Source organism: Ascaphus truei, chromosome 16, assembly GCF_040206685.1.
Source record: "Ascaphus truei isolate aAscTru1 chromosome 16, aAscTru1.hap1, whole genome shotgun sequence".
Lineage (NCBI taxonomy): Eukaryota > Metazoa > Chordata > Amphibia > Anura > Ascaphidae > Ascaphus > Ascaphus truei.
This window is the reverse complement of record NC_134498.1, coordinates 38,884,555-38,906,860: the sequence shown is the minus strand read 5'-3', so window position 1 is coordinate 38,906,860 and position 22,306 is coordinate 38,884,555. Positions and strand designations below refer to the sequence as shown.

General features: G+C 46.9%; 1 protein-coding gene across 1 annotated transcript in view; it reads left to right on the top strand.

Moving 5' to 3' along the window:
- Positions 1 to 22,306, top strand: part of LOC142467233 (uncharacterized) — an 85,857-nt gene that overhangs the window by 35,907 nt on the left and 27,644 nt on the right. Inside the window, exons 19-26 of the mRNA XM_075572665.1 lie at positions 5,021 to 5,092; positions 10,157 to 10,231; positions 12,785 to 12,856; positions 13,078 to 13,146; positions 17,672 to 17,743; positions 17,965 to 18,033; positions 20,694 to 20,762; positions 21,187 to 21,252. Coding sequence (XP_075428780.1) covers positions 5,021 to 5,092; positions 10,157 to 10,231; positions 12,785 to 12,856; positions 13,078 to 13,146; positions 17,672 to 17,743; positions 17,965 to 18,033; positions 20,694 to 20,762; positions 21,187 to 21,252 — 564 coding nt within the window. The remainder of the gene's footprint in view (positions 1 to 5,020; positions 5,093 to 10,156; positions 10,232 to 12,784; positions 12,857 to 13,077; positions 13,147 to 17,671; positions 17,744 to 17,964; positions 18,034 to 20,693; positions 20,763 to 21,186; positions 21,253 to 22,306) is intronic.

Sequence of the window (22,306 nt, the reverse complement as noted above, 5' to 3'; positions counted from 1 at the left end):
GAAGCTGTTTTGCTTTTGTGTGCTGTACTTTTTTAAGGCTCAATAAATAAGCCTTATCAAGAAAACCTGTGTGTGGTTGCATGTACCCTACATACCCCACATATGGTGTCAGAAGTGCCGGGATTTTGAGATGCCCCTGCAGTTGAAGGGCCACACACATAAAAAAAAATGATAAGAAAAAAAATGGAAGAATTTTTAAAGAGTTTCTGTGTGAGCAGGCTCGACTACCGGCAGAGAGAGATGAAAGACTATTGCAGCTGCAAACCCAGCTCCTAAGCCAGCAGCAGGAAGCACAGGATGAGCGGATGGCCAGGTTGCTGACGCACTTCCAGGGGTCTGCCAGTCCAGAACTTACGAACAAACCCCCGGTCCTCCTGAGGAAAATGGCTCCGAACGAGGATCCAGAGGCATTTCTACTGACGTTTGAAAGAGTTGCCGAAGCCCAGGGCCCAGATCGCTGGGCAACCGCTTTGGCCCCGCTCCTCATAGGAGAAGGCCCAGGCTTCATATCACGGCCTCCCAGCGGACCAAGCAATGGATTATAAACAAGTAAAAGCCGCCATACTGGGTCACTTAGGTCTGACCCCAGAGACCTACCGGCAGCAGTTCCGGAGCCTGAAGTACACCGCTAAGATGAGACACTCTTGGGTAAAACGCCATGCTGCTGAAACCCTAGCTTTGGCGGTTCGACTCGTTGAGAACTTCCTTGGGGCCGAGGACCAGGCGAGTGTCCGGGACAGGACGGATTCGACTACACCGGCACTTGCGGACACCCAAAGAGGGAGACCGGAGCAACGGGGAAACTACGGACATCCATACGCCACCTCCAAGTTCCATGGAAGGAGCAGTCCTTCCAACAATGGAGAGGTCCAAATGCCGGTCACCGCCGAGAACCTCCTCCACTTCCTGATGTTGACTCATCGCCACATGAGAGGAACTTAGGAGGACGTCGCACACAGGACCCATCGGAAGCCTGGTCTTCAGTTTCCGGCCCAGCTGAGCAATATCCGCGTCACCCTCCGGCGAGGGAACCCTCTCCATTTTCTGCCTGTGGAGAACAAGGCCACCGTTATGTGGATTGTCCACAGATGGATTGTTCCTTCAGCAGGACCGTCGCCTCGGCCTTCACCAGAGAAAATTACAAGCCCTGGTTACTTCCAGCCAAAGTTGGGGGTAAAACCGTCCAGACCCTTGTAGATTCAGACTCTGGGAAAACTCTGGCCTTCCAGGAACCGTTACCGCCTAACGTGTGTTCTTTTGACTCCCCATGGAGTATAGAATGTATACACAGCGATGTAAAACGGTATCCGACGGACAAAATCCGGCTACAGGTAAAAGGTCAGGAGGCCTACCTCGAAGTAGGAGTCGCTCCTTGGCTCCTGCTCCCATTGTGCTCGGCCGGGACTGGCCTTTCTATTCAGACCTAATGGCTCCAGTCTCTCACGAGGAGCTTATTCTATGGCTCAGGAGAACCCTGGTAAACTGTTCCCCTTCTCGGCAGACCTCTTCCCCAGCAGACACCGGGTTCAAAAGAATCAGAAGCAAAGACACTCTGACAAACAGGACTGGTTGCAGAAATCTGGGTCTCAAGGTGACCATACTAGTAGCCAGAAGTCACAAGTGATGGCTGGGGATGGCCAGAGGGAGGGGATATGGGCCCTGGAGATTTACCAGACCTATACCTCCCTGATCTTTGCCAGAGGCAAAGGGAAGACCCAGTCCTTGCTAGACAATATGATAAAGTGGTAAAAATTGATGAGCAGATATTGAATGCACAGGGGGTGATAGTATTCCCCCATTTTGAATTATCAAATAATATCCTGTATAGGGTGAATAGGCAGACACAAACAGGGGAGGTCACCAGACAGATATTGGTTCCCAAGGCATTTGTTAAATCTGTTTTCACTCTAGCCCATACTGTCCCTTGGGGTGGTCACCTTGGTAGGGATAAAACATTGGACCGTATTTCGTCCTGATTCTATTGGCCAGGGATGCATAGTGATATTTCTAAGCTATGTGCGGCATGTCCTGAGTGCCAGCTAACTAGTCCGAAGGGACAAAAACCAGCCCCTTTTGTTCCTCTACCCTTGGTGTCAGTTCCTTTTGAGAGGATTGAGGTAGACTTGGTAGGACCTCTAGAACCTTCTGCGAAAGGACACAGGTTTATTCTTGTAATAGTTGACTATGCAACAAGATATCCTGAGCGGTTCCCCCTGAGGACAGCAACGGCGAAGCAAGTAGCCAACAAGTTGTTAGAGCTGTTCTCGCGGGTTGGACTTCCCCAGGTTATGTTGACAGACCAAGGTACAAATTGTATGGCTAAACTGATGCAGGATGTCTTAAAATTACTAGAGGTCAAGTCGGTTTGGACATCGGTCTACCATCCACAGACTGACGGATTGGTGGAAAGATTTAACCAAACTCTAAAAGGGGTGCTGAGAAAATTTGTAGATTCAGAGAAGAGAGCTTCGGATGAACTTCTCCCTTTTCTGCTGTTTGCAGTGCGGGAAGTTCCCCAGGTCTCCATGGGATTCTCTCCCTTTGAACTGCTGTATGGCCGCCAACCCCGGGCTATCCTAGACCTCCTAAAGGAGTCCTGGGAGGAACAGCGGTCCCCTTCTAAGAATACCCTGCAATATGTATTGGACTTTAGGAAGCACCTAGATGTGGTCAGTCATTTTGCTAGGGAGAATCTTAGATCAGCCCAGGACAGTCAGGAGAGGCGCTACAATCAAAATGCTTGTATGAGAGTGTTTCACCCGGGAGACCAGGTGATGTTATTGTTACCCAGTTCTGAGAGTAAACTCCTAGCCAAATGGCAGGGCCCATTCGAAGTACTCCGCCGCACGGGTGATGTGGATTACGAGATCGCTCAACCAGGGTCCAGGAAGGGTAAACAAATTTACCATGTGAACTTGCTGAAACCCTGGAAGGTGCAGCAGTCTCTATTCATCCACCCGGTGGAGGAGGAAACGGACCTGGGTCCTCAGCCTCCACGGGAGAACATCTTGGGTGACGATAAAATCCCAATGGGTAGACAATTGTCCTCTGAACATAAAGGGGACTTGTTAGAAATAATTACACAATTCCATGATGTTTTTTCTGATTTGCCAGGGCAAACTAATTTAGTTTCACATGTGATAGAGACAGCACATGGGGTAAAAGTACGTTCCCGTCCTTATAGGTTGCCTGAAAGTCGTAGGGCCCTGGTAGAGAAGGCGGTACAATAAATGTTACACTTAGGAGTGATTGAGGAATCATGCAGTGAGTGGTGTAGTCCACTAGTTATGGTCCCTAAACCCGATGGGAAGGTAAGATTTTGTGTGGACCTCCGAAAGGTCAATGCGGTATCCAAGTTTGACGCATATCCGATGCCAAGGGTGGACGAGTTAATTGATGCCCTTGGTAACGTGGAATATATATCCACGCTGGACTTAACAAAAGGATACTGGCAAATACCTTTAGAAGAAAAGTCCAAGTGCAAAACAGCCTTTGCCATTCCCATGGATTTATACCAGTTTGTGACAATGCCATTTGGACTGCATGGAGCCCCAGCCACATTTCAGAGACTCATGAATAAAGTGCTGAGACCTCATCGGGCTTGTGCCGCAGTCTACCTAGATGACATTGTCATTTATAGTAAACACTGGCGGGCTCATCTAAGTAGGCTGAAAGCGGTCCTCAAATCTCTAAGAGAGGCAGGGCTCACAGCCAACCCTAAGAAATGTGCCTTAGGTAAGGCGGAAACCAAATACTTAAGGTATGCAGTGGGAGGTGGAAAAGTAAGGCCACTAGCCGACAAGGTAGCTGCCCTGAAAGGAGTTCCGACCCCCCAAACAAAAATGCAGGTACGCTCTCTGCTGGGTTTAGCAGGGTACTATCGGCGGTTCATCCCCAACTACTCAGAAGTTGCAGCCCCTTTAACGGACCTCACAAAAAAGTGTGCCCCTACACAAGTGGTATGGTCAAGGGAGTGTCAGAGAGCCTTTGAGGACAAAAAAGGGTGTCTATCAGATGGTCCTGTCCTTAGAAGCCCAGACTTTAACAGGCCTTTTGTAGTGCAAACCGATGCATCAGAGATAGGGCTAGGGGCAGTGTTGTCACAACAGTTTGAGGGAGTGGAACATCCGATCCTTTTTCTGAGTAGGAAATTGTTCCCAAGGGAAAAAAAACTACTCAGTAATTGAGAAGGAGTGCCTCGCAGTAAAGTGGGCAATTGAGGCCTTGAGGCATGACCTGGCGGGAGTCCATTATACGTTGTTAACAGACCATGCTCCATTAAAGTGGTTAAATACTATGAAGGACTCCAATGCTAGATTAACCAGGTGGTATATGGCCCTCCAACCCTTCTCATTTGAGATTCAGCACAGGCCTGGAAAAGAAAATGCAAATGCTGATTTCTTTTCTAGAAAAGGGGTGGATGGTCGGGCTTCAGCCGTGCATGGCCCCAGCCACACACTAACAGGGGAGGAATGTGACAGGATGAATAAACGTCACCAGCCATATACCTGTCAAACCTATGTTTAGGTTTGCAGTGCAGCAGTGACGAGGTTAAGTTTCAGTTGAGATTTATTTATTTATTTATTTATAAAATATTTTACCAGGAAGTAATACATTGAGAGTTACCTCTCGTTTTCAAGTATGTCCTGGGCACAGAGTAAAACAAATAATACATGGTTATAAGTACAGTTACATATGATGCCTGCTTAATTAGTCTGGTCCCGGCTGCCTCATCATGGGGCTTTAAAAACACCAGACTAGACACACATGGGAGCTAGCTGGTCAGGAGACAGGAGTAAAATGCTTAAGTAAGATTACTGCTACAAGGTCTGTTTTCAAAGAACATGTTTGATGAACTGTCTGTGTCCTGCATGCTGAAAAGGAGCTGTCTTGTTTTTCTATGCTGAATAGAAACTGTTTTGTTTATGTATGCTGACAAGAAGCTGTTTTGTTTTTGTGTGCTGTACTTTTTTAAGGCTCAATAAATAAGCCTTATCATTTACCTTGTTCTCATTTCTAGCGAAAAAGTTTCCAGAAGAAGTAGATGACTTGCAAAATGTATCTCCAAGAATCAAAACAATACAGAAAACAGGTAAAGAAAGATGTGTAAGTTGTATATAGGATGTGATCTATTAGAACATTTACTTTATTTAGAATGTTCTATCATATGCCGTAGCACTGTACAATAGGGTTGGATGACAAAAAAATAACAATAAAATAACAAACATAAACATATATTGTTACAGTACTGTAGGTAAGGAGGGCCCTGCCGCAAGGGCCTTATAATCTATAAGGAAGGTTAAGTGGAACCATAGGGTACAGGGGGATAGGAGGGTTGGTGTGTTTCGGATAGCTGTGTGGTATTTGAAGGAGATAGCGCTGGGGAAGAAGTAAGTAGGATTATGCAGAGGTCGAGCTGTGAAGGCAGGTAATGTGTGAATATGGAAATGCTTTAATATGCATTAGAAATACTTTACCCAAGTCCAATAACAGAATAGCAGTAAGAAAAGCAAACGACTGACACCCTTTGGCTGCTGCCAAAGACTCCCGCCTTTGGGGTGACTCAAGTGTTATGTCCCAGAGATTCTGGGGTAGAGGAAAATCATCTGCACAGCATAGAGACCCTCCTGGCAGACATGCAGGGGTAGGGGCTGACCATATCCAGGTGGTCTTCGAAGTTGTGTATCTTCTCCTCATGATTTTCCTAAATATACATTGCACATAATAAAATACACATCTGAAGTGCTGTAGGCAGATACAAGCATTACTCCTGTTTTCATATATGGCACGTACAAGGTATATTACAATACACAGGGCAATGTTGCCCAACATTAACTCCATGGTTACCCTGACAAGAATAGGCAACTGGGCAAAGCTTCCTGGAATTTTTAGGAGCCTGGTTGCTCATTTCATCACAGGGTGTTCAAAAATAAACAAGAGAAATCCTGCTTTATAGCCCTGCAGTAAGAAATGCTGAAATAGGGGCCCACAGTTGGGTGAAATGAGAAAATCAATATTTTGTTGGGTATTAAAAACCAATTCAAAATTGCATCATTCCTAACCGGTTGTTTCCTATAAATGAAGGATGTTGTTCCCTGTGATAAGCACTGGTTTTGGGAGATATAGCTTTGCAAAAACAATCTTCAATAAGACACTGTATGAAGAGTATTTACCTTTGTGACAGGGTGAATAAACGTCGCCAGCCATATACCTGGCAAACCTATGTTTAGGTTTGCAGTGCAGCAGTGACGAGGTTAAGTTTCAGTTGAGATGCCTGCCTCATCAAGGGGCTTTAAAAAAAAACAGGCTAGACACATGGGAGCTAGCTGATCAGGAGACAGGAGTAAAATGCTGAAGTAAGATTACTGCTACAAGGTCTGTTTTCAAAGTACATGTTTGATGAACTGTCTGTGTCCTGCATGCTGAAAAGAAGCCGTCTTGTTTTGTTTGCTGTACTTTTTTAAGGCTCAATAAATAAGCCTTATCAAGAAAACTCGCATGTGGTTGCATGTACCCTGCAACATATGGTGTCAGAAGTGCCGGGATTTTGAGAGGCCCCTGCAGTTGAAGGGCCACACACATTAAAAAAAAAATGATATGAAAAAAATAATTTTTAAAAGAGTTTCTGTGTGAGCAGGCTCGACTACAGGCAGAGAGAGATGAAAGACTATTGCAGCCACAAACCCAGCTCCTAAGCCAGCAGCAGGAAGCACAGGATGAGCGGATGGCCAGGTTGCTGACGCACTTCCAGGGGTCTGAAAGTCCAGAACTTACGAACAAACCCCCGGTCCTCCTGAGGAAAATGGCTCCGAACGAGGATCCAGAGGCATTTCTACTGACGTTTGAAAGAGTTGCCGAAGCCCAGGGCCCAGATCGCTGGGCAACCGCTTTAGCCCCGCTCCTCATAGGAGAAGGCCCAGGCTTCATATCATGGCCTCCCAGCGGACCAAGCAATGGATTATAAACAAGTAAAAGCCGCCATACTGGATCACTTAGGTCTGACCCCAGAGACCTACCGGCAGCAGTTCCGGAGCCTGAAGTACACCGCTAAGATGAGACACTCTTGGGTAAAACGCCATGCTGCTGAAACCCTAGCTTTGGCGGTTCGACTCGTTGAGAACTTCCTTGGGGCCGAGGACCAGGCGAGTGTCCGGGACAGGACGGATTTGACTACACCAGCACTTGGGCGAGTGTCCGGGACAGGACGGATTTGACTACACCAGCACTTGCGCACGCCCAAAGAGGGAGACTGGAGCAACGGGGAAACTACGGACCATCCATACGCCACCGCCAAGTTCCACGGAAGGAGCAGTCCTTCCAACAATGGAGAGGTCCAAATGCCGGTCACCGCCAGAACCTCCTCCACTTCCTGATGTTGACTCATCGCCACATGAGAGGAACTTCAGAATACGTCGCACACAGGACCCATCGGAAGCCTGTTCTTCAGTTTCCGGCCCAGCTGAGCAATATCCGCGTCACCCTCCGGCGAGGGAACCCTTTCCATGTTCTGCCTGTGGAGAACAAGGCCATCGTTATGTGGACTGTCCACAGATGGATTGTTCCTTCAGCAGGATCGTCGCCTCTGCCATCACCAGAGAAAATTACAAGCCCTAGCTACTTCCAGCCAAAGTTGGGGGTAAAACCGTCCAGACCCTTGTAGATTCAGACTCTGGGAATGCTCTGGTCTTCCAGGAACCGTTACCGCCTAACGTGTGTTCTTTTGACTCCCCATGGAGTATAGAATGTATACACAGCGATGTAAAACGGTATCCGAAGGACAAAATCCGGCTACAGGTAAAAGGTCAGGAGGCCTACCTCGAAGTAGGAGTTGCTCCTTGGCTCCCTGCCCCCATTGTGCTCGGCCGGGACTGGCCTTTCTTTTCAGACCTAATGGCTCCAGTCTCTCATGAGGAGCCTCATTCTATGGCTCAGGAGAACCCTGGTAAACTGTTCCCCTTCTCGGCAGACCTCTTCCCCAGCAGACACCGGGTTCAAAAGAATCGGAAGCAAAGACACTCTGACAAACAGGACTGGTTGCAGAAATCTGGGTCTCAAGGTGACCATACTAGTAGCCAGAAGTCACAAGTGATGGCTGGGGATGGCCAGAGGGAGGGGATATGGGCCCTGGAGATTTACCAGACCTATACCTCCCTGATCTTTGCCAGAGGCAAAGGGAAGACCCAGTCCTTGCTAGACAATATGATAAAGTGGTAAAAATTGATGAGCAGATATTGAATGCACAGGGGGTGATAGTATTCCCCCATTTTGAATTATCAAATGATATCCTGTATAGGGTGAATAGGCAGACACAAACACGGGAGGTCACCAGACAGATATTGGTTCCCAAGGCATTTGTTAAATCTGTGTTCACTCTAGCCCATACTGTCCCTTGGGGTGGTCACCTTGGTAGGGATAAAACATTGGACCGTATTTCGTCCCGATTCTATTGGCCAGGGATCCATAGTGATATTGCTAAGTTATGTGCAGCATGTCCTGACTGCCAGCTAACTAGTACGAAGGGACAAAAACCAGCCCCTTTGGTTCCTCTACCCTTGGTGTCAGTTCCTTTTGAGATGATTGAGGTAGACTTGGTAGGACCTCTAGAACCTTCTGCGAAAGGACACAGGTTTATTCTTGTAATAGTTGACTGCAACAAGATATCCTGAGGTGTTCCCCCTGAGGACAGCAATGGCAAAGCAAGTAGCCAACAAGTTGTTGGAGCTGTTCTCGTGGGTTGGACTTCCCCAGGTTATGTTGACAGACCAAGGTACAAATTGTATGGCTAAACTGATGCAGGATGTCTTAAAATTACTAGAGGTCAAGTCGGTTTGGACATCGGTCTACCATCCACAGACTGACGGATTGGTGGAAAGATTTAACCAAACTCTAAAAGGGGTGCTGAGAAAATTTGTAGATTCAGAGAAGAGAGCTTCGGATGAACTTCTCCCTTTTCTGCTGTTTGCAGTGCGGGAAGTTCCCCAGGTCTCCATGGGATTCTCTCCCTTTGAACTGCTGTATGGCGGCCAACCCCAGGGTTTCCTAGACCTCCTAAAGGAGTCCTGGGAGGAACAGCGGTCCCCTTCTAAGAATACCCTGCTATATGTATTGGACCTTAGAAAGCACCTAGATGTGGTCAGTCATTTTGCTAGGGAGAATCTTAGATGAGCCCAGGACAGTCAGGAGAGGCGCTACAATCATAATGCTCATATGAGAGTGTTTCACCCGGGAGACCAGGTGATGTTATTGTTACCCAGTTCTGAGAGTAAACTCCTAGCCAAATGGCAGGGCCCATTCGAAGTACTCCGCCGCACGGGTGATGTGGATTACGAGATCGCTCAACCAGGGTCCAGGAAGGGTAAACAAATTTACCATGTGAACTTGCTGAAACCCTGGAAGGCGGTCTCTATTCATCCACCCGGTGGAGGAGGAAACAGAACTTGGTCCTCAGCCCCCACGGGGGAACATCGGTGGTGACAAGAAAATCCCAATGGGTAGACAATTGTCCTCTGAACAAAAAGGGGACTTGTTAGAAATAATTACACAATTCCATGATGTTTATTCTGATTTGCCAGGGCAAACTAATTTAGTTTCACATGTGATAGAGACATGTAAGTTCCCGTCCTTATAGGTTGCCTGAAAATCATAGGGCCCTGGTAGAGAAGGCGGTACAAGAAATGTTACACTTAGGAGTGATTGAGGAATCATGCAGTGAGTGGTGTAGTCAACTAGTTATGGTCATATACGTGGCAAACCTATGTTTAGGTTTGCAGTGCAGCAGTGACGAGGTTAAGTTTCAGTTGAGAGGGCTGCTTAATTAGTCTGGTCCCAGCTGCCTCATCAAGGAGCATAAAAACACCAGGCTAGACACACATGGGAGCTAGCTGGTCAGGAGACAGGAGTAAAATGCTTAAGTAAGATTACTGCTGCAAGGTCTGTTTTCAAAGAACATGTTTGATGAACTGTCTGTGTCCTGCATGCTGAAAAGAAGCTGTCTTCTTTTTCTATGCTGAAGAGAAGCTGTTTTGTTTTTGTATGCTGACAAGAAGCTGTTTTGCTTTTGTGTGCTGTACTTTTTTAAGGCTCAATAAATAAGCCTTTTCAAGAAAACCCACGTTTGGTTACATGTACCCTGCAACAACCTTGTTCTCATTTCTAGTGGGAAAGGTTCCAGAAGATTGTTCTTGGAATTGCAAGTCTTTTTCTTCAAAAGTCATCCCAAAAAGGAAAACAGGTAAAGAAAGCTTTTTGAGCTGTATATATGATATGATCGATTAGAACCTACACTTTTATACCGTTTTACTTTTACAATTATAATGCCAATGTCTTACAGATGCCTCCAGCACTAAAGAAGTTATGTAGTTTTAAAATAACTGTATCAAAAAGACCAAAATATTTTTAGTCTCAAAATTATTGCCTGACTAGCTAAGAGACCCGGCGCTGCCCGGGACCAAAACCTCCTGCTCCCTCCACGTCCCTCTCCGCCTCCCCCCCCCTGCGCAGCACCAGTTCTCGCCCCACCCTGCGTAGCGCCGGGTGTCTGTGTACCCCTAAATATCTCCGGCCGTGTCCCCCCCCCTGCGCCGCTCTGGTTGCCGTTCCCCCCCCCCCCCCCGAGCAGCTCTGTTCCCCCCCCCTGCGCAGCACACAGTGAGACACACACACAGCGAGACACACACAGTGAGACACACGCACACAGTGAGACACACACGCAAACAGTGAGACACGCACACACACACACAGTGAGACACGCGCACACACACACAGTGAGACACGCGCACACACACACAGTGAGACACGCGCACACACACAGTGAGACACACACAGTGAGACACACACACAGTGAGACACGCGCACCACACGCACACAGTGAGATGCACGCACACACACACACGGTGACAGACACACATACACACAGTGACAGACACACACACACACAGTGACAGACACACACACAGTGACAGAAACACGCACACACACAGTGACAGACGCGCACACACACAGTGAGACACGCGCACACACACAGTGAGACACGCGCACACGCACACAGTGAGACATGCGCACATGCACACAGTGAGACACGCGCACATGCACACAGTGAGACACGCGCACATGCACACAGTGAGACACACGCACACGCACACAGTGAGACACGCGCACAGTGCGACCACAGTGAGACACGTGCACACGCACACAGTGAGACACGCGCACACGCACACAGTGAGACACGCACACACGCACACAGTGAGACACGCGCACACGCACACAGTGAGACACATGCACACACAGTGAGATGCACGCACACACAGTGACAGATACACACACAGTGACAGACACACACACACAGTGACAGACACACACACAGTGACAGACACACACAAAGTGACAGACACACACACACAGTGACAGACACACACACAGTGACAGACACACACACAGTGACAGACACCCACAGTGACAGACACACACACACAGTGACAGATACACACACACACAGTGACAGACACACACACACAGTGACAGACACACACACACACACAGTGACAGACACACACACAGTGACAGACATACACACACACAGTGACAGGTCGCCGTTCCCCACCCCCCTCGAGCAGCTCTGTTCCCCCCCCCCCCTGCGCAGCACACAGTGAGACACACACACAGTGAGACACACGCACACAGTGAGACACACACGCAAACAGTGAGACACACGCACACACACAGTGAGACACGCGCACACACACACAGTGAGACACGCGCACACACACACAGTGAGACACGCGCACACACACAGTGAGACACACACAGTGAGACACACACACACACACAGTGAGACACACGCACCACACGCACACAGTGAGATGCACGCACACACACACACACAGTGACAGACACACACACAGTGACAGACACACACACAGTGACAGACACACACACACACACAATGACAGACACACACACACACACGCGCACACACACAGTGAGACACGCGCACACGCACACAGTGAGACATGCGCACACGCACACAGTGAGACACGCGCACACACACACAGTGAGACACACGCACACGCACACAGTGAGACGCACGCACACACAGTGAGATGCACGCACACACAGTGACAGACACGGACACAGTGACAGACACACACACACAGTGACAGACACACACACACAGTGACAGACACACACACACACACACACACACACAGTGACAGACACACACACACACAGTGACAGACACACACACACAGTGACAGACACACACACAGTGACAGACACACACAGACACACAGTGACAGACACACAGTGACAGACACACACAGACACACAGTGACAGACACACACAGACACACAGTGAGAGACACACACACAGTGAGAGACACACACACAGTGACAGACACACACAGACACACAGTGACAGACACACACAGACACACAGTGACAGACACACACAAACACACAGTGACAGACACACACAGACACACAGTGAGAGACACACACAGACACACAGTGAGAGACACACACACAGTGAGAGACACACACACAGTGACAGACACACACAGACACACAGTGACAGACACACACACACAGTGAGAGACACACACAGTGACAGACACACACACAGTGACAGACACACACACACAGTGACAGACACACACACACACACAGTGACAGACACACACACACACACACAGTGACAGACACACACACACACACAGTGACAGACACACACACACACACACACACAGTGAGAGACATTCTGATTTACCTTTGTTCTCATTTCTAGCGAAAAAGTTTCCAGAAGAAGTAGATGACTTGCAAAATGTATCTCCAAGAGTCAAAACAATACGGAAAACAGGTAAAGAAAGATATGTAAGTTCTATATAGGATGTGATCTATTAGAACATCTACTCTTACACCATTTTACTTTTACAATGTTAACCCCGATGCCTTGAAGACGCCTCCGGCACTACGGACGTTACGTTACGTTAACATCTGAATGACTTGTGCTGAATATATTATATGACAAATGTGCTTCACAACACAGCATATTCAGAGTTACCTCGTTTTCTTTTGTAGCGGAAAAGTCTCCAGATAAAGAAATAGAGTTACAAAGACCAAGAGTCATCATCTCAATAAAGAAAACAGGTAAGGAAACAATTTAATTGTCAAATTATGGTATGAGGGTGCAACATCATAACGCTAAAGAAGTTACAATTTTGTAGCTTTTTATGTTCAAATTGTTGACAGAGAACTGTACTAAGCAGACCAAAATATTCATTCAGTAATAAAATATTTATGGCCCTTGTTGGAAAAGATTTGTTCAAACTAGTTGCATAGCTAGACATGCGCGGGCCCCCGGGCAAAAAGATTTTCAGGACCCCATTAATATTTATTCTGACTGCCATTTCTTTCTCCCTCACCCCATCCTCTCCCTGATCCTCTCTCTCATCATCCTCCCCCCTCATCATCTCTCCCCCTCCTCATCATCATCTCTCCTCCTACTCCTCCTCATCATCTCTCCCCACATCTTTCTCTCCTCTCCCTTCCCCCAGCTCGTCTCTCGCCTCTCCCCCAACATGTTTCTTTCCTCTCCACCCCAGCATGTCTCTCTCCTCTACTCCCCAGCATGTCTCTCTTCTTCTCCCCCCCAGCATCTCTCTCCTTTCTCTCCCCCCAGCATGTCTTTCTCTCTCCTCCCCCCACATCACGTTTCTCTCTCTCCTCCCCCCACATCATGTTTCTCTCTCTCTCCTCTCCCCCAGCATGTCTCTCTCTCTCCCCCAGCATTATGTTCTCTCCCCACACCATGTTTTTCTCTTCTAACACAGCTCATCACATTATTTCTCTGTTCTCCCCTCATGTATTTATCTTATTTCCCCCTCATGTCTTTTTTTTTCTCCCTCTTCTCTTTTCTCACACAGGCCATTCTCTTTATTTAATCCCCCATATATTTTCCCTGCCATCCTCTAACAACCTGAGGTTTCTTTTCACCGCATCTTTTCCCTTCCCTTAATGTCTCTCTCTTTTTCTCCCCCTCATGTCTCCATTTTCTCCCACTCATGTCTGTATCTCTTTTTTCCCCCATGAAATCTGTCTCTGTTTTCTACCCCTCATGTCTCTATCTGTCTTTTCTCCCCCACGTCTTTCGCTCTTTTTTCTCCCCTCGTAGCTCTCTTTTTTTCTCCGCTCATGGCTCTCTTTTGTCTCCCCTCATGGCTCTCTTGTCTCCCCTCATGTCTCTTTCTCTCTCTCCTCCCCATCATGTCTGTCTCTCTCTCCTCCCCATCCTGTCTGTATCTCTCCTCCCCATCATGCCTGTCTCTCTCTCCTCCCCATCATATCTGTCTCTCTTTTCTCATCATCATGTCTGTCTCTCTTTTCTCCCCATCATGTCTGTCTCCCTTTTCTCCCCATCATGTCTGTCTCTCTTTTCTCCCCATCATGTCTTTCTTTTTCCTCTTATGTATTTCATTTTCTCTTTGTGTCTCTTCTTTTCTGTCTTCCCTTTCATGTCTGTTTTTACCCTTGTGATTTAACCATTCCCCTCCCTCTCACCTTTCCCAGTCTGTCTTTCAGGCTGCAGTCCCTGCTCCACGCTGCTATACATGAGGTCCCGCCCATGACCTAGGCCCCGCCCTCCTACAAAGACACACACACACACACAGTGACAGACACACACAGTGACAGACACACACACACAGTGAGACACACACACACACACACAGTGACAGACACACACACAGTGACAGTGACAGACACACACACACACAGTGACACACACACACACACACACACACACACACAGTGACATACATACACACAAAGTGACACACACACACAGTGACACACACACACACACAGTGACAGACACACACACACACACACACACACACACACACACACACACACACACAGTGACAGACACACACACACACACACACACACACACACACAGTGACAGACACACACACACACGGTGACAGACACACACACACACACACAGTGACAGACACACACACAGTGACAGACACACACACAGTGACAGACAGACACACACACACACAGTGACAGACACACACACACACACAGTGACACACAGACACACACACACAGTTAGAGACACACACAGTGAGAGACACACACACACAGTGAGAGACACACACACACAGTGAGAGACACACACACAGTGAGAGACACACACACACAGTGAGAGACACACACACACACAGTGAGAGACACACACACACACACACACACACACAGTGAGAGACACACACACACAGTGAGAGACACACACAGTGAGAGACACACACACAGTGAGAGAGACACACACACACAGTGAGAGACACACACAGTGAGAGACACACGCACACAGTGAGAGACACACACACACAGTGAGAGACACACACACAGTGAGAGACACACATGCACACAGTGAGAGATACACACACAGTGAGAGACACACACACACACACAGTGAGAGACACACACACAGTGAGAGACACACACAGTGAGACAAACACACCCAGTGACAGACACACACAGTGACAGACACACACACACACACACACACACACACAGTGACAGACACACACACACACCGTGAGAGACACACACACACACAGTGAGAGACACACACACAGTGAGAGACACACACACAGTGAGAGACACACACAGTGAGAGACACACACACACACACACAGTGAGAGACACACACACACAGTGAGAGAGACACACACACAGTTAGAGACACACACACACACAGTGGGAGACACACACAGTGAGAGAGACACACACACCCAGTGAGAGACACACACACACAGTGAGAGACACACACACACAGTGAGACACACACACAGTGAGACACACACACAGTGAGACACACACACAGTGAGACACACACACAGTGAGAGACACACACACACACAGTGAGAGACACACACACACAGTGAGAGACACACACACACACACACAGTGAGAGACACACACACACAGTGAGAGACACACACACACAGTGAGAGACACACACACACCCAATGAGAGACACACACACAGTGAGACACACACACAGTGAGACACACACACACACACACACACACAGTGACAGACACACACACACACACACAGTGACAGACACACACACAGTGACAGACACACACAGTCACACACAGTGACACGCACACACACACACACAGTGAGACACACACACAGAGAAAAACACAAACACAGTGACAGACACACACACACACACACAGTGACAGACACACACACACACAGTGACAGACACACACAGTCACACACAGTGACACGCACACACACACACACACACACACACACACACAGTGAGACACACACACAGAGAAACACACACAGTGACAGACACACACACACACAGTGACACGCACACACACAGTGACACGCACACACACACTGTGGGACACATGTCCTCGGGCACCAACAACTGCAGTGAGGATGCCGCAGCCTCGCTCCCCACCGGGGGACACCAGCCCCCTCCGTCCATTCTCCGAGCTCCCACCGGTCCAGAAGGCGCCTCTCTCCAATTCGGGCGCTCTGCCCGGTCGGTCCCGGGTGTGGGGGGCAGAGCATGCAGCGCAGGCCGCCGTGCAACCCGGAGTCGGGAGTACGGTGAGCCACCCGAGTAGCGGAAGCAGCCGCGGTCCCGGGCGTGGGGGGCAGAGCATGCAGCGCATGGCGCCCCGGAGCATGTGCGAGCCGGCGTCGGGAGGACAGTGAGCCGCCCGAGGAGTGTGAGCAGCCGCGTGTGCGTGCACCGCCAGGCCGCTGGACGGCTCTGAGCACACATGCAACACGCAGGTGACAGGGGGCCACCGGGGAAAGGGAGGGGGGACCGACACAGGGGCCAGTGGGGGGGGAGTGACACCCGGGGGAGTGACACCCGGGGGAGTGACACCCGGGGGCAGGGGGGGCAATAACCGGTGGGGTGATACCCGGTGGCAGGGGGACTCAGTGGGAGGGAGAGCACAGGAGGGAGAGGGAGAGAAGAAGAGAGTGGCCGGGCAGCGGTGCGAGGAGGAGGGCCGGTCGAGGCCACAGAAGCAAGCCAATGAGAGGAGGGCGGACCACGGAGCAATCTGATTGGCCAGAGGCTGAGTGACAGACCAATCAGATTGCCCCTAGAGACGGACATACAACGGTTTCAAAACTATATAGATAGATACTGTACCTCTGTAGACCCAAAGGTAAATGTAACTTTAGTTGCACAAATGAAATGAATGCTAAAATAGTAGTTATATTCATATGAATTCATGTGTATTGATACAATGGAATTAAGAGTTGAGGATGTATTAGAACCTATACTTTTATACATTTTTACATTCCAGATGCTTCCGGTAATTGAGTAGTTAGTGTAAGAAGGACTGTATCAAGAAAACCAAAATATTTGTCAGGCACTAAAGTACTGCCTCGTCCCACAGTAAACCCAAAAATAAATGTAACTTTTGCTGTACAAAGGAAATTAATGCGAACTAGTGGTTATATGCATAATAATGAAAAGTCAACCCACCCTTCTAGTATAATAAATGACATCACAAATCTGTGATGAGATCTGAAGGACTTGGGATATATATATTGTATAATACATTTGTTAGCAGAGCCCCACATTCTGATTTACCTTTGTTCTCATTTCTAGCGAAAAAGTTTCCAGAAGAAGTAGATGACTTGCAAAATGTATCTCCAAGAGTCAAAACAATACGGAAAACAGGTAAAGAAAGATGTGTAAGTTGTATATAGGATGTGATCTATTAGAACATCTACTCTTACACCATTTTACTTTTACAATGTTAACCCCGATGCCTTGCAGACACCTCCGGCACTACGGACGTTACGTTACGTTAACATCTGAATGACTTGTGCTGAATATATTATATGACAAATGTGCTTCACAACACAGCATATTCAGAGTTACCTCGTTTTCTTTTGTAGCGGAAACGTCTCCAGATAAAGAAATAGAGTTTCAAAGACCAAGAGTCATCATCTCAATAAAGAAAACAGGTAAGGAAACAATTTAATTGTCAAATTATGGTATGAGGGTGTAACATCATAACGCTAAAGAAGTTACAGTTTTGTAGCTTTTAACTTTTTATGTTCAAATTGTTGACAGAGAACTGTACTAAGCAGACCAAAATATTCATTCAGTAATAAAATATTTATGGCCCTTGTTGGAAAAGATTTGTTCAAACTAGTTGCATAGCTAGACATGCGCGGGCCCCCGGGCAAAAAGATTTTCAGGACCCCATTAATATTTATTCTGGCTGCCATTTCTTTCTCCCTCACCCCATCCTCTCCCTGATCCTCTCTCTCATCATCCTCCCCCCTCATCATCTCTCCCCCTCCTCATCATCATCTCTCCTCCTACTCCTCCTCATCATCTCTCCCCACATCTTTCTCTCCTCTCCCTTCCCCCAGCACATCTCTCGCCTCTCTCCCAGCATGTTTCTTTCCTCTCCACCCCAGCATGTCTCTTCTTCTCCCCCCAGCATCTCTCTCCTTTCTCTCCCCCAGCATGTCTTTCTCTCTCCTCCCCCCACATCATGTTTCTCTCTCTCCTCCCCCCACATCATGTTTCTCTCTCTCTCCTCCCCCCCAGCATATCTCTCTCTCTCCCCCAGCATTATGTTCTCTCCCCACACCATGTTTTTCTCTTCTAACACAGCTCATCACATTATTTCTCTGTTCTCCCCTCATGTATTTATCTTATTTCCCCCTCATATCTTTTTTTTTCTCCCTCTTCTCTTTTCTCACACAGGCCATTCTCTTTATTTAATCCCCCATATATTTTCCCTGCCATCCTCTAACAACCTGAGGTTTCTTTTCACCGCATCTTTTCCCTTCCCTTAATGTCTCTCTCTTTTTCTCCCCCTCATGTCTCCATTTTCTCCCACTCATGTCTGTATCTCTTTTTTCCCCCATGAAATCTGTCTCTGTTTTCTACCCCTCATGTCTCTATCTGTCTTTTCTCCCCCACGTCTTTCGCTCTTTTTTCTCCCCTCGTAGCTCTCTTTTTTCTCCGCTCATGGCTCTCTTTTGTCTCCCCTCATGGCTCTTTCTCTCTCTCCTCCCCATCATGTCTGTCTCTCTCTCCTCCCCATCATGTCTGTCTCTCTCCTCCCCATCATGTCTGTCTCTCTCTCCTCCCCATCATATCTGTCTCTCTTTTCTCCTCATCATGTCTGTCTCCCTTTTCTCCCCATCATGTCTGTCTCTCTTTTCTCCCCATCATGTCTTTCTTTTTCCTCTTATGTATTTCATTTTCTCTTTGTGTCTCTTCTTTTCTGTCTTCCCTTTCATGTCTGTTTTTACCCTTGTGATTTAACCATTCCCCTCCCTCTCACCTTTCCCAGTCTGTCTCTCAGGCTGCAGTCCCTGCTCCACGCTGCTATACATGAGGTCCCGCCCATGACCTAGGCCCCGCCCTCCTACAAAGGCTCTGCAGAGGAAGGGATTTCCCCTCTATCCTTCCTGCTGTATCTCAGGGCCACGCCCCCTGACCCAGGCCCTGCTAACCTACAGAGGAAGGAATTTCCCCTCTATGCTTCCTACTGCATCTCGGGTCCCCAAATGTGCCGCCGACAGGGGGGGAGAGCGGGCCCCCCAAGAGCGCGGGGCCCCGGGCTTTGCCTGTGCTGCCTGGGCTATAGCTACTCCCCTGGATCAAATCACTTGCATCAGCCTCAGACGTTTGGATGTAAGAATAGTTGTATTCAGTAGTAACAATAACAGGTAGTAAGTAATATTGGGCCACTCTGAGAACTAGAATGACTCTTCCTGATATCACGTAATACAAAGAAACCAGTACCCTAAAGCAAGGGTGCGCAAAGTGGCGGGCGTGAGATTTTCTGGGGGGGGGGGGGCACAGCTGTAACACAGGCCCAGCGCTTCCTCAAAGGCATTTAAAATAAATGCAAGGCATCGAGCAAGGCCTCTGTAACGGTTCACGTACCTGGAGTTTCATCGACGCGCCTCCATGGCAATCAGTGTTAAATGACGCCGCAGGGTCACGTATATTCAGGGACAATACAAGGAGCTTTCAAAAGAACTATTCATCCCACGGGCAGTACAAAGGACTCGGGACCATCCCTTAAGGTTGGAGGAAAGGACATTTCACCAGCAACAAAGGAAAGGGTTCTTTACAGTAAGGGCAGTTAAAATGTGGAATTCATTACCCATGGAGACTGTGTTGGCAGATACAATAGATTTGTTCAAAAAAAGGTTGGACATCTTTTTAGATGGGAAAGGTATACAGGGATATACCAAATAAGTATACATGGGAAGGATGTTGATCCAGGGATTAATCCGATTGCCAATTCTTGGAGTCAGGAAGGAATTAATTTTTCCCCTTAATGGGGTTTTTTGTTTGCCTTCCTCTGGATCAATAAGTAAGTATAGATATAGGATAAAGTATCTGTTGTCTAAATTTAGCATAGGTTGAACTTGATGGACCTACATCTTTTTTCAACCTCATCTACTATGTAACTATGTAACTATGTAACGATGCCAAATATACAAAGGAAATTAATGCGAACTAGTGGTTATATGCATTATAATGAAAATGCAAATCTGTGGTGACATCTGAAGGACTTGGGATAAATATATTGTATAATAAAATTGTTAGCAGAGCCCCACATTCTTATTTACCTTGTTCTCATTTCTAGTGAAAAAGTTTCCAGATGTAGATGAATTGCAAAATGTTTCTCCAAGAGTCAGAACAATAAAGAAAACAGGTAAGGAAAGATTTGTTAGTTGTACAGTATATAGGATGTGATCTGTTAGAACATCTACTTTTACACCTTTTTACTTTTACAATGTTAACTCCGATGCCTTGCAGACACCTCCGGCACTAAGGTAGTTATGTCGTTTTAAAAGAACTATATCAAAAAGACCACAATATTTTTCAGGCTCTAAATTACTGCCTGATACTGTATCTCTGTAGATCCAAAAGTAAATGTAACTTTAGTTGTACAAAGGAAATTAATGCTAAAATAGTGATTATAGCCACAATACTTCCACACATCCTTCCAGATTCATAAATGACATTACAAATCTGACAACATACGATAACATCTGAATGACTTGTGCTGAATATATTATATGACAAATGTGCTTTACAAAGCAGCATATTCTGAGTTACCTCATTTTCTTTTGTAGACAATACATTTACAGATAAAGAAATAGAGTTACAAACCCCAAGAGTCATCACAATAAATAAAACAGGTAAGGAAACAATTTAATTGTCAAATTATGGTATGAGGGTGTAACATCATAACGCTAAAGAAGTTACAGTTTTATAACTTTTAACTTTTTATTTTCAAATTGTTGACAGAGAACTGTACTAAGCAGACCAAAATATTCTTTCAGTAATAAAATATTTACGGCCCTTGTCGGAAAAGATGAATTCAAACAACTTCCATCAGCCTCAGAGGTTTTGGATGTAAGAGTAGTTGTATTCAGTAGTAACAACAGGTAGTAAGTAATATTGGGCCACTCTGAGCACTAGAATGACTCTTCCTGATATCACGTAATGAAATCAATGCCCATAAGCATATACATATACAAAAAGCTAAATCCCCGGCGCTAATGGGTTAAAGTCCACAGTACCATGGTCCAAAAGACAGTCCTTGATGGAAAAGGCAGTCCTGGCAATGGATGGATTAACCAATTCAGTTCTGAGTAACTTTGATGGTCTTCAGAATGTACTCCAGATGGTCTCTGTAATAAATAAAAAAGACACACCAATTGCGCGGTTAGTTTGTAGTCTATATATTTAATCTATGTCACAAAAATCCATACGTCACTCATACACCAACCCACCGTCTGTCTTCTTTCTTAAGCTTTCGCCATACGTGATCATATTATCTTTGAACAATTTTCTCTGTATCAACTTTTGACTTTGAGGAGGGAGGGGAGAACTTCCTCCTAGAGTAGGTGGTGTGCCGATAGTACTTCCAACTTCTGTAAACATCATCCTACTTGTGTGATAAGTGGAAACATCTGTTAACCTCTACAGTGATGTTAACCTCTTCAGTACCAGACTTCCATGCCTGGAACGTGCCCAATGTCAATGTCCACACACATAAGTATTTCCTTAACTGCCTTTTTACATGAATCTGGATTTAACATAAAGTAAGTAGCCTTGTTTCATATTTTATCTTGTGCTTAAAAACAATCTTTAAATCTACTTTTTAAACCTGTGACAAGGTCAAATAAAATTATAGATCCATTGGATTTTAACCGTTTTTTTAAAGGAGCGCTCCTCCTTCTCTTACCG